The sequence below is a fragment of the Nyctibius grandis genome, chromosome 14 (assembly GCF_013368605.1).
Source record: "Nyctibius grandis isolate bNycGra1 chromosome 14, bNycGra1.pri, whole genome shotgun sequence".
Lineage (NCBI taxonomy): Eukaryota > Metazoa > Chordata > Aves > Nyctibiiformes > Nyctibiidae > Nyctibius > Nyctibius grandis.
The window spans coordinates 5,241,864-5,255,362 of NC_090671.1; the positions used below are offsets into that span (position 1 = coordinate 5,241,864).

General features: G+C 42.7%; 1 protein-coding gene across 3 annotated transcripts in view; it reads left to right on the top strand.

Moving 5' to 3' along the window:
• The window catches only part of SLC5A1 (solute carrier family 5 member 1), a 29,656-nt gene that overhangs the window by 14,373 nt on the left and 1,784 nt on the right, over nt 1-13,499 (top strand). For 2 of the 3 annotated variants that reach the window (XM_068412260.1, XM_068412258.1), the window contains 9 exons: nt 181-240; nt 594-698; nt 5,677-5,782; nt 6,004-6,084; nt 7,203-7,423; nt 8,547-8,682; nt 9,471-9,578; nt 10,648-10,798; nt 11,411-11,579. In XM_068412260.1, coding sequence (XP_068268361.1) covers nt 181-240; nt 594-698; nt 5,677-5,782; nt 6,004-6,084; nt 7,203-7,423; nt 8,547-8,682; nt 9,471-9,578; nt 10,648-10,798; nt 11,411-11,579 — 1,137 coding nt within the window. The remainder of the gene's footprint in view (nt 1-180; nt 241-593; nt 699-5,676; nt 5,783-6,003; nt 6,085-7,202; nt 7,424-8,546; nt 8,683-9,470; nt 9,579-10,647; nt 10,799-11,410; nt 11,580-13,499) is intronic. The other variant, XM_068412259.1, reaches the window with a different exon arrangement.

Consider the following 13,499-nt stretch of genomic DNA (forward strand, 5'->3'; position numbering starts at 1 on the left):
TCCCAAATTTTCAACAGTAAATCAAAGGACAGAGCAGTTCCTCCCCCACACCACACCCCCTCAATACCCAGGTTTATGTGGTTTCAATGGCCTCTAGCTGCTGTTGGGTCTGATAAATGGTCTTCAGGAGTGCTATCTGGAGAGAGGGGGCTAATTCAGCTGATCTTGTCTTGGCTGCAGGCCCTGATACTTGTGGTTGTTCTAGGATGGCTGTTTGTACCCATCTACGTCAAAGCTGGGGTAAGTCAAAACAGTACGTTATGCTTTTCTTTGCTCGTGTTTGCAGATCTGGTCTTGAATATTGCAAAGCCATTATGAATGGCACGAGATCCGAGCATGCTAGAACTGTGCTATATTATGTCTGTATATGTTTGAAAAGTGAGGATTCTCTGTTCTGAGACCTGAGCTGAGCAGTACTTGGTACTCTCTCTGTGTTCTCCTTTGATTCCTAGAGCTGCTCTTCCTTGCAACTGCATTTGCAGCTCCGCTCCCTTTGCCCTCCACTCTTACAGTACCTGAGTAGCAAAAAAATTCCTCCAATTCATTCTGTATCTGTTCCCCATTATCTGAAACCTTATCTATGCCCTCTGCAGGTGGTGACAATGCCAGAGTATCTGAGGAAGCGTTTTGGTGGGAAACGGATCCAGGTCTACCTGTCAGTCCTTTCTCTGATCCTGTATATTTTCACAAAGATCTCAGTAAGTAAAACTTTTACAGCATTTAATCCATCCTACATTGATCTAAAGAAAAGAAACTCCCATTTACAACATTGCTCACACAATTGTTCAATTGTTTCTGATTTGGAGCCCTTGGCTGAATTAAGGATGGTAAAAATATGATTTTGTGTTTTCTTTATTCTGTCTAGTGAGATTGTGTATCCAGATCTGTTCTGCAATCTGTTTTTTTTTTCTTTTTGCCTTCCTGGCAGAGTCTCTTGATGCTTGTTGTGCTTTCTCTTCCTTTTTTTAAATTTTTTTAAGGTTAACTTCTACTTATGCTCTTCTCTAGAACAGTCAGAGTGGAGGGAAACTTGTATTGTATTACAGTCTATTATCTTAGGGATCTGTGAAACGTAGAGGAAAAGGTCATAACTTGACAGTTTGTACCCTTTTGTCTGCTTCAATTCTCTGAGAAATAATTGCTGCTGCTTGTTTAACCATGTAGTTTTAGAAACTTTTTAGTATTGCTTTGGGCACATAGCACCCCACTCCAACGCCCTGGCCCTTCTATGAAGGGGAATGAACAGTTCTTGGTTCCAGAAGAAAAAGTGATAAAACCTCTTGGGTTTTCAGGGAGCTGGAATTTTTGTCCCCAAACTTCATATTTATCTGTTTTAGCATCCTCTGGTGAACATACCATCAGTAATATAGATGAGGGAAAAGAGCAAGAGGGCTATGGAGAAAAAGAGAATAATAGGGATTGGGAAAAAAGGGAGTGGGGAAATGCAAAGGAGGGAAATGATAGCAGCTGAGGTGAAAGGAAGGAAGAGGAGAGATTCTTTTAATGGGCAAGCGGTTAGTGTAAAGTTTAAGGTGCTAAGAAGTTAATGTTTATTAAGTAAGTGGCTGTGTTGCTGTGAAGCAGTGAAGGAAGCTGGTGTTTTCCATATATCTTGAAACTACCAAGCCTCTGAAGAAGTCCACAGTTCAGGCATACCTCAAGCTGTTGTTTTGCAGAAGTTGCCATGGCAGATTACTCTTTGCCCTCTGAATGGGAGCTGAGTGATAATAGTGCAATTTAAGCTAAAAGAGTGGCCTTTTGCTCTCATTCTCACATCTTCACGATAACTAATCCTTACAAAGGTTATAAATTAAACAGGTTGGTAGTGTGGAGCTGGCCTCAGAGTTGGATTTCCATATCTTTCAAAAGCATTAGTTAATTTGCTGTTGTGCTTAAGTACGATGATCAGAAATCCCAGGTATGACACAGAGTTCTGGCAGGTCTACCAGCTGAGAAACTCTTCCAGTCAGATGACTCAGAGTCCTGTTCTGCAATACGTTTGCAATGAGCCCATCAAGGTGTTACGTGGGGTTTGAATTTACTATCTTTTATTTCCAGCCTAAGGATCTAGTCATGGCATTTCACCCCATTTCAGTTGAAGTGTCTTGCTTCTAGGCAAGACAGGTTCTCCATTTAAGCTTCCAGTGTGGTCTTGAGGCTGAAGCACCCTCTCCTGCTCTTGTTGTCCTGTCTTGTTAGGGAGCAAAGCAATAGTCAAGAGATCCATACAGCAGCAGATTACCTGGGCCCCACTCTACCAGCTTCCCATCAACTCGATTATGCCAGATGTGTGTAGAGAATTGCCGTGGAGCTGGGTCTCTGTGCCATGCACGGGAAAAATCTAGTGCACGAGTTCCTGTAACCATTTCTCTTGTTTCCTCCATCTGCCCAGAACAACTCTGACAGTGTCTGTCCCACGTGCAAATGTGGCTCAGATTTCTGTAGTGTACGAACAGGTCTTCTGCATTGATGTTTTATGTCACTAGATTTGGCAGGGCAGGAGTTGCCCAGGTCTGATTTAGTTGCCATATCTTATTCAGAATAGGCAGAACAGTCAAAGTCCTTGGAGGTTTCGGGTACTGTCAGAGTAGGTTTTTCTATACCGTGCTATGCAACACCATGCCCAAACTGTCTCCAGATGAACCAGCTCCAGGAGCACAAAGGGAAGGGCTGTTCCATCCCGGACCGTAGCTAGCTCCTTTGTGCTGTGTAGAGAGATGCATGCCAGGTGAAGCTAGCACAGGTCTCTCTTCCCAGAGGCACGTTGTATACCCAAACATACCCACGTGTTGATAATCCACAACCTAGCCGGCTTGGAGATTTGCATTTTACTTCCTTGACTGCTGCCTTTGCAAAACTCCCTTGTGATCTTTGGGGCTTATTGAGATTTGATAGAGACGGATGGATTTCTGCCCTGCCCTTCACGGGTAGTCACACCTATCAGTTTGACTGCTGCTTATCCTTGTAGAAGAGTGGCATCTTGTCTCTGGCGTAGTTATTTCCTGTGCTGCTTCCTTGATGTGTTAAAATATTATCTAATGTTCTTAATAATATAATTATTAAGGTGCTTTCCAATGAACAATATAATATGACAGGTCGTGTAAGTCCTGGCATGCGCTTTCTGGCACAGTGCCCACCACCATGTGATGATCAGATTCCCTTTGCACGCCTCTGGACAAGGTCATTACCATTTGTCTCTTTTCCTGCACATTTTCTCTGTATTTTTTATTGATTTATCACCTTGTTTTGTGGCTAATGAACCACTTGCCAGACCAGGCCAAGCTGCGAGGTGTTGATCTTTGGGATCAGGACACACGTGATCTTTGAGCCCAAAGGATTTCTGTTGCCCAGGTGCCTCACATGGACACTCTTCCTAAGCGTGCAGTGCTTTCTGAGTAATGCCCACAGCAGCTTTCAGGGGCTTGCTAGCCACTAGTGTTGCTGATATTGGTTATTATGCCAAAGAAAATGGCCTACAAAAATAAAATCTTGATGGGAAGTAACTGACTAAATTACAACAGACAAAAGGCAATTAAGACCTGAATACTTCTGAAGAAATTAGAAATTGTAAACCAGAATTTCTAAATGTATTACAGCATTTTCTTTACACTCATTGTGCATAATTTCAGTAGTAAATCTATGGGTATAGATCTACCAGGGGGAAGAAGAGGTAGAAGGATAACCTTCTCTTAGAACTGCACGGTGTAGGGGTAAAGGGTATGTGCTGCTGCCCTGACTCCCACAGCAACATTGCAGCTGGATTCACCCAGCTGGCATGTGTTCTGCCAGTTGTTCCGGCACCACCTGTGGATGGCTTTGGAGAGATAGCTTGTGATGTAAAGGAAAGATTTACTCTGTCCAGAGATAAGATAAGGATTAAATAGTGTCCACAAAAGAGTATTAATGTAGAAACAAGGAAACATTGGAAGGAAAAAATCTAATTGGGAGGGAGGAGCAGTGAAGTTGGATGGTAACTCAGCAATTCGAAGAAGCTGATATTGCTTAGGATGCTAAATAATTAACTGTACATTTCTTGGTGGGGGTCATTTCAGAGCCATTAATATTTAATGCTATGTAGGCTAAACTAAAGCCAAGAACAATAAAAGAAATATCTGGGACATAAGCTGATCAGTGGTGTGAAAAGATAGGAAAAAAATATTCCCATAGAGAGAAGGGACAAAGGATACGGTCTAACAGCCACTAGGGTTAAGAGCTAGAAGTCGTGGTTCCCAGTTCCAAACTAAAACCTACCAGAAATCAAATCATCTCAAGCTGCTCCAGAGGCAGAGTTTTGGGAGTGGGACCTCTGTTGTGATCACACTCTGCTTCACAGTTGTTTTCTGCATGTCAGGGCAGTGGGGTTGGAGGTCCTTGCTGCAGAGGTCTGTGCCTCTTCCTCATTCTCCAGAGCAGATTAAGGGTGAGCTCATACCCTGCAGTCTCGGTTTCAGTGTCACTGGAATGAAGACGGTTTCTTCATCCGGCATCTCCCACCTAGCCAGGCTGCACAACTGCTCATTCGTGTATCTGCCCTGCCTTACCTCAGCCTAGCGTGGACAAATGTGGTGCAAGTGCCTGTTGGGTGATCCCAGCTCTGGCTGTGCCGCAGCCTGGGCTGTGGAACCTCCCGCTCCTCCAGCAACCTGCCACGTAGCACCAGCCCTGCAGTAATAATGTGTGCAGCCTTTACCCCAGGGCACGTGTGATGTTGTTCATCTTTGTTTCTCAGACCTTGATATGGGCAGTTCCTGCAGCATTTTGCAGCTCCTGAGCTTGCTGAACGCCACCAGGGCTTGTACTGTTAAATGAGGATAGGACTCCCTGTGCAGAGTCCTTGTATAGGTGGTGTGGTGTACAGGGAGGAGGCATGCAGGTGGGACTGGAGATGAGCCCGTGAACTGGATGCTCAGGAGCAAGGATAGGTACAGATGCAAACCTCTAATAAAAGCATAATCTACAGTAATGCATTACAAGTGCACTGGGGTAGATGATTCCAATTGCAAACTTGGATAAATAATATTAATGCAAATTATCTCTAAATCAGGAACTGATTTAATGTGATTAAAATCCCAGAGTGTTCCTCTGAAACCTGAACAATTCCTTTCTTACGCAAGAGCTAAAGGTCTCTTCTGTTAGCCAACCGATGTCAATTATTCTGACAGGAACTTAAAAACAGAGATAATATAAGATGTTTGCCTTTGATCACCATTTGTCCTGAACCAGCAAGACTAGCTACACCACATATATGCAAGCAGTAAAGAAAAAGTAAGAGACTTATAGAGCAGCATTAAATGAAGAGAAACATGGTGTGTCTTGGAGGTGTCACAGAGTCCATCCCTGCACAGAGCAGCAGGTGTAACCCAAGTTTTAAGTAATTTGTTATTAAGCTGTCTCTCAGTATGTGTCCAGCTAAAGCGATCCATTGAAAAAGACCTGGAAATTCTTTGGGAAGTGTTGCAGCTCTTGTACTGAAAGCAGCACGGCACTGAGAGGAGACTGGCAGTTGTACTACAATGGCCTCTACTTGCTTTTTGATTTTTTTTTTTTTTTTTTTTTGGTGTGTGTGCAGTACCATACGGGGCAGAGTTGTGTATTTCAGTACGCTCATCATGAATGTGTAAAATGCCATCATCATGAATTTAAACACTGCTTAATCTATCTTTTTTTCTTTTATAGGCAGACATATTCTCTGGAGCTGTATTTATACAGCTGGCCATAGGGCTGAATCTTTATTTGGCCATAATTATCCTGCTTGCTATTACTGCTCTTTACACCATCACAGGTGAGTTTGCAGAGCAGTCTGATAAATCAAAGAAGTTAGGGGAGGTGGAAAAAAGGGGAGGTGGGTAAGAGGGGAGAAATGAACACCTGAAAGGGGAGTTATTTACAGTGGTCTTTGTTTGAAGGAGGGAGGTGGTGAGAAAAGGAAAAAAAAAAAAGGATTTCCCCTGAGGCATTTGCACAGGGGCTAATGTGTTTGTCTTAACTTTTCTTTGCCATTAGGTGGTCTTGCAGCTGTGATTTACACAGACACCTTACAAACCTTTATCATGGTAGTGGGATCCTTTATTCTCATGGGATTTGGTAAGTAAATCAGATGAATCAAACGGGAAAGTTCAAGCACAAATCCCACAGTGGCTATGGAAATGGATCCTGCAGTGTGGAACTGTGCTATCTTAACCAGCAGATTTCAGTTCATGTACCTATTTGTCAGGGAAGAAAATAGGCACATGGCCAAGGCCTTTGGTCATTCAGACCACCCCATCCCCAAAGCACAGGTGAACGTGTAAGGTAATATACAGCATCCTGTGACAGAACAGGACTTGTGATGGCTAATGAGGTAAAAGCAGAGTTGTATGCAGGTGATGATGATACTCTTGAGAAGTTCAGAGAGTATCTTGTTTTAAGAAGATTATAATTTTGTAGATATTCAGATGCTAATGCATGAAAATTTCTGATTCAAAGTGAAGAGCTGTTGGTCGCATTGCATGTTTTTTCCTTGTTTCTAGCTGCTAGCTTGTGTCAAAACAACCCAAACATTTAACATTTTAAGTAAGCCTTGTCGCTGATCGATAGATGTCATTATATTGCCAGCTGGACAGAAGTTATGAACTGAACATTTATCAATAGGACAATCTGTGTGTTAAGATGACCATATGCCCTTTAAAACAGGAATCATGCTGTTAAACAGAATTAATAGGAAGGGATCATAAGAAAGAGAGAAGTAGTGATAAGATTCTGTGAATTTGTAGTGTCCTTTCCTTATCCTGCTGGTTACTCAGCACTTGGTTTTCCTCTAGCTAGGTCTTTCACTGAAATTAAATTATTCCACCATTGTTACAACAGAAGTAACTTCAGACTGACCCAGCCTGGTAAGACCCTGCCTCATGTTCTCCCTACATTAACAGTGTGTGGAAACAATGTATCTTCATTTCACTTCTTGGCAAGACATATATACGAGATGTTGAGACAGTGGAGCCTAAACCATTTGCGAGCTACACAGAAACCTAAAAAGAAAGGTCACTTTGCTACTTAGATTGTGTGAATACTTATAAACCATTGGACACTGTTGTCAGAAAATGTTGAGTATACTGGCTAGGGTTTTTTTCCATCATATTGAGGTTTTTCTCCTCACATTCTGTAGCTCTATTTGAGATTTCAGTATCAAATACTTATTGCTACTTTTATTTTCCATTTTTCAGCATTTGCTGAAGTAGGAGGGTATGATGCTTTCATGCAGAAGTACATGGAAGCAATTCCATCCAATGTCTCCTATGGGAATACTACAATTGATGCAGAATGCTACACTCCTCGGAAGGATTCCTTTCACATCTTCCGAGATGCCGTCACTGGGGATCTGCCGTGGCCAGGGCTCGTCTTTGGTTTGAGCATCCTTGCTTTGTGGTACTGGTGCACGGATCAGGTAATGTGGGAGCCATATGCCTTGGAAATGCAGAGCACAGACCTCTGCAGTCTTGTGTGATCTCGTGGTACTCTCCCCCAGCTGTAACTCAAAGCTGGGTCACAGAAATGGCAGTTATTTCAGGACTGGTCAGTGACTTTTCAGTTTCTAGAGAAAATCAGGAGTGAAGTTAAGCCCAGGAAGAAGGGAGGGGTGGGGGGAAGGTGTTTTAAGATTAGGGTTTATTTCTCATTATCCTACTCTGATTTGATTGGTAATAAATTAAACTAGTTTCCCCAAGTCGAGTCTATTTTGCCCGTGACAGTAATTGGTGAGTGATCTCTCCCTGTCCTTATCTTGACCCATGAGCCTTTCATTATATTTTCTCTCCCTTGTCCAGCTGAGGAGGGGAGTGAGAGAGCAGCTTTGGTGGGCACCTGGTGTCCAGCCAGGGTCAGCCCACCTCACCATTTACTTGGGAATCCGTGCATCAGATGATCCTTGTTAGACTGGGTCTAGAGATGGTTCCCCATTCAGTAATACTAGTTTCTCTCCCATTTGTGAGGCTTTCATCTTTGCATGCACAGTCTTGGGAGGATGTTCTTTATTGTCAGGACTTTCAGTCTGGAGACACTTCCCCAGTCCTCCTTCCTTCTCCCTAAAACCTACCGTCCAGGTTCCCTGAGAGATCACACTGACATGAGTAGAGGGAAGTGTGCTTCTGCAACCACAGCATGAGAACGTGTCCAGTCTCTAGCAAGTATCTAACTGCATTCTGAATTGTGAGAAAGATAATCTTCACAATTTATAAACAAATGAACAAAAACCCCAATGTAACTCTATCTATTGCTCAGGTAAATATTTTACTCCTTGTTGGCTTTTAAATCGATCTGCTTTAAGAACATCTTGTGAGAAAGTCTTACCTCTTAAACATACGCTAGATAAATTATATTTTCCTTTACTTATTTCAAATATATCCTTTGATTTTCATGTAGCTTTTGTTTTTCCTTGTGACAGAAATGGTAAATAGGCTCTTTCACTATCACAGAGGTTAAGAAGTACCTTGTATCTGGAGCATGGCACGCTGTGTTCAGGGAAATGCTATTCTTGGTTGTCATGCGTGCTTACTATGTCTCACTGACAGGTTATTGTCCAAAGATGTCTCTCTGGCAAGAACATGTCCCATGTGAAGGCTGGTTGTGTCATGTGTGGATACCTGAAACTCTTGCCCATGTTTATTATAGTGATGCCTGGAATGATCAGCAGAATTTTGTACACAGGTATGCACATGTATACAGAAACGCAAATTTCTGCTTGCTGCCTATCTTCCCCTGCCAATCTCTCTCAGTTTCCTATTCTCTGTCCCTTCCAAAATACCTGTTAGATTGTCAGCTTGTCATCCAAATTGTCCAGGCACATGTATGCACAAAAACTAACTACACTGTAAGAAGCCACAGGTCTTCCTCTTTTCCCTGATCCCAGGTTTCTGCTAATGTTACTGCTATCCATTTTAGGGGAGAGAAATTCCACAGTGTCCCTCCCCAGCTGTCTGTTACAGCCTCACTCTGGCTGAATGAGTGGGAAATGCTGTCCAGGACTGATACTCTGCTGGCAATCCGAGGAAGAGGGTCGTCAGTCACAGGCAGTAATATTTTGGACCACGGACAGTCCTGAGTGCAGTGTGGGGGAAATGCCAATCTCCCTTCTCTCTAACCATCAGTGTGTTTAACAGCAGGCAGAGGAGAGATGTTCAGGTTGGAGGGAGGGCTCTTTGTGTTCCTCTGCTTGTTTTTCTACTTTCTCTCCTTGTGCTGTTCAGTCCTGGTCTGACAAATTAATGCTGGTTTGTTTTTTTTTTTTGACCTGCAGCACTTTTCAGTATTCTTTTAGAGAGGAAAGGAAGGATACAGCCTTAGAATCACCTTCCTCCCTGACAGCAAACCAAGGATGATATCAAGCATGTCAATCCAGGGGTTCAACACAGAGATAAATTTTAGAAGCTCTACTAATTTGGGAGCAATCTGTTTATACAACCATGTCTAACCCTGTCTCATTACCTTCTCCTCAGATGTGGTGGCTTGTGTTGTGCCTGAAGTCTGCCAGCAGTACTGTGGCACTGCAGTTGGCTGTACAAATATTGCTTATCCAAAAATGGTAGTGGAGCTTATGCCAAATGGTAAGACTGTGTGTATATGTTTGTTTGTTTATTTTAGGAAAGGTGAGGCTGCCAGACTGTAAAAACAGGTGATAGAGGGAGCCAAAGTTCCAGATTTAGTTCAAAAATTCTTGCTAGAACTCTGTGCTATTAATCAAGGGGGCAGTCTGCATTAGTTGTGGCTGTAGGTGCAGAATAACTATGTGCTGATGATGTCAGCTCTCAGCCGGCAAATACTGGGTGATGAAATGGTAATTGAGCTCCCTGTCTGTGAATGTGAAAAATAACCTGCTTTGCCAATGATTTATAAAAGACTGTCTCTGCCAGGATTTCTGAGGTGGAGCCATACACCTGCAGTCCTTCTGCTAAACCCACTGAGGTGGGAGGAGAAAACATTCTGTGTGCACATTGTCCTATAGGACACCTGCTCAGTGAGAGGATAAGGCACCGCTCTGGAGAGGACTAAGTATACACAGAAGATAGAAAACCCCAGAGCTGGTTCACAAGGCTAGAAAGAGAGATTGTAGTATTACACAGACCATGGTACTTCCCTGATATCTTTAGTACTTCCCCATCATATTATAACTGTTGTGCATAGTATTATTAAAATACTACAGCACTTCCCCATACCATGTTGACTAGATCACACCATCTGGAAGAGTGGCTTACTCTGATTTTCAAACAGTAAAAGAAACTTTATTTTGCCAAACATCTGGTGTACAAATACACCGCAAGCAAGTGAGCACTCGCCTGCAAACAAGAGTAATTATTTTTATGACGTTGGGGGAAGTCTGCTCAGTATTTTTTTCTTCTTCTTTCAGCGTTTAATCAGACAGCATTCACAAAAGAAGTACCTATGTTCTAAAAGCTCCAGAGTTGCCCTGTCACTGCTGTAAATAGCTTTTCCAAAGCTCAGCAGACATCACTGCTTGCAGTGCAAGAGAACATCAGGCAGGCGTCAGCACATAAATATTCCAGACCCGCTCAGAGCCGGCTGACTTGAGAGGGTCAGCCAAGCACTACGGGTGGTGCCACGTACTGAGGCTCTCCACGGAATGCTCACCCCAGTTCACGTATCTTTGTATTTCAGGCCTGCGGGGTCTGATGTTGTCAGTCATGTTGGCCTCCCTTATGAGCTCCCTGACCTCCATTTTTAACAGCGCTAGTACTCTGTTCACTATGGACATTTACACCAAGATTCGCTCACGCCCATCTGAGAAAGAGCTTATGTTGGCTGGAAGGTAAGTGCAGCCCAGCCTCCCCCAGCCGTGCAGCCACAGCGAGCACTAGATGCGTTACAGAATGCAGCCTCCAAAAAATGCACCAAGTGCCTGGGTGAAACCTGCTTTCGCTGTGTGCGGGCAGTGCAGCAGTGGCCTCCTGTGGCCACACAGCCTGTCCCACTGTACTCTTTCCTTGGGGGACAAAAAAACAGACCTTGTTTCCAACTGACGGTGGTGCATGAAGTAGCTGAACTAATTCTCGACACTTCTTATGGCTGTTCAAAGGGAAATATTTCAAAATATGTTCATAGGCTTTATGCTACACCATACCATAGCATCAATGAACTAGTTCTAGTTGATCTGCTATTGATTTGTCTCTAGACATAACAAGGGAAAAAAGTGATTTTCTATGTTTTGGTTGCATGTTTAGCTGTATGCTGACAGCTATTTGAGGGACACAATATCCAACTTGGATTTCTTTTGTTTGTTCGGTGGTAATTGGCCATTATCACTGATTTTACTGGTTGAAACACAAAGTGGACATTTAAATTATTGATTAATTGCTGTTTTTTTCTTTCTGATAGATGCTTCTAAGCAGGTGGCTAATTGAATATCTGGCTGTGTTTACAGAGCATTTATGTTACTTTTAATTGGCATCAGCATTGCCTGGGTTCCCGTGGTGCAGTCAGCTCAAAGTGGGCAGCTCTTTGATTATATTCAGTCAGTTACCAGCTTCCTGGGACCTCCCATTTCTGCCGTCTTCCTGCTTGCCATCTTCTGCAAGCGGGTCAATGAGCAGGTAAGCACAAATTAGGAAAGAGGCATGCTGTGTGTTCCTTTAGGCATTGGGAGAACTGCTTTTTTGTTTTGGTGTCATTTATTAGCAACTTCTTTCTGTTTGTTTTAATCCTACTACAGCCCAGGGATTCCGTGTTTCCATACCCCAGGGCCTGAGGTTCCAGAGATGAGTTTGCAAAGTTCTTTGCTAGTCACCTAGGAATCCCTAGATAGCTCTGAAATGTAGGTTATCCGTCACTTTGCCAAGAATTGTGTCAAATCGATGATTTATGGAGACATATTTGAAAGTGATCTTTTAGGATATTGGTCACCAAACTGCTTTACCAAACATGCCACCTTTCACCTTCCTCTTGATCACTATATATTTTGACAACACTCTTTTAAACAAACATGCTGTTGTTTCATGCATTGTTTCCCATTGCTTTTAGGACCTAGCCTGGGAATCACAGGTTCTGATTTGTAGAGCAGTGAACTGAGAAATGTTGTAGTTAAGCCTTTGTCGGTACCTCAGAAGGCATGAGGCCTGTCACGTGCTTTGATGGGACCATAGGCCAGTCCTGGTAACTGGGATCTCAGACATTCTGAAAGCTCAATACTCTGGAATCCAGTTGCTTTTCTATAATACTAGGAATAACAATACTTGCCTGTTGCTCAGGGCTGCTGCAAGGAGGGTGGGTTCAATGAGAAAGTGTAGAGAGAGGTTTTTGAATATGGCTCAAACTTTTTTTCTCACTGCTTTCTCTCGAGATCAGTTCAGTGGTTATTTGTGTGTGTATCCAAGGAAAGCCCGTTCTACATACAACGGAGGTTCCATTTCCTATCCCAATATGGCAAATGGATTAAATCTTTGTGCCCTTCATGGAAATCTGTCATTGACTTTAGCTGGAATTTTACCTGAGTAAGAATTCAGTATAATCCTCAGGGGTGTGGGTACACTGCACAATTTAAATTTGGGTAAATAGGGATACAAGCATGAAAGCTTCTGAGAATTGGAGCCTTGCATAAGATAAACTCCAATATTGTAATTACTTACAAGACTTATCAACATTTCTTGCTCAGAATCATTCTTCTTTCTGCCAGAAGTTGAATTAACTATCTTGTCCTACTCCAAAACATTTTTGTAACTTTGACCACTGAATAATTAAAACTGTTTTGTTGTTCTTAAACACAGCATTAAACCCAGAATATTTTTTAGTCAGGATTTATAAATTTGTGTTACTATCATTAGTTTTTTGACTTCACAAACTCAGAGAATGTTTGAGATCGGAAGGCACCTCTGGACTAGTCCAACCCCCCTACTCAAAGCAGGGCTAACATGAGCAGGATACTTGTGTCCTGTCCAGTTGGGTTTTGAATATCTCCAGGGATGGAGACTCCACAATGTCTCTAGGCAACCTGTTCCAATGTTCAATCACCCTTACAGTAAAACAAAAAAAAATTATGTTTAAACAGAATTTCCCATATGTCTTGTGCCCAGACATACCTGTGCATCTTTTATATCTCGGGCTGGAGTAATATACACCTAGCAGCAAAATGTCCAACAAAAGTATCGAGAATTAACTTTTAACTATTTACTAACAAGGTCTTTAGAAGATAAACCAGACACATATTCCAGGAGGAATGACATACGCTTGCTAGCTGGTTCCATCTGCTAGAGCTGTCAGGGATTTAGCCCTCAAAGGTAAAAAGATATGAGAACAACCCTTGGGATGTGTAGTCTGTGGCTAGAGCGTGTCCTGTGTAATGAGAGCGTTGTGTGGAGACGGGTGAACCTGGAGAAATGAGCTGGATAAGGTGTCCTCCATATTCTTTCTCTGAGCTGTTGGTCATTGCCCCTTTCAGTTGTATTAATACACTGAGCTGTAAATACGGTCACTGAAAGTATCTGTGTTAAAACCCATGTGTGCCAAAGCCAACGTAA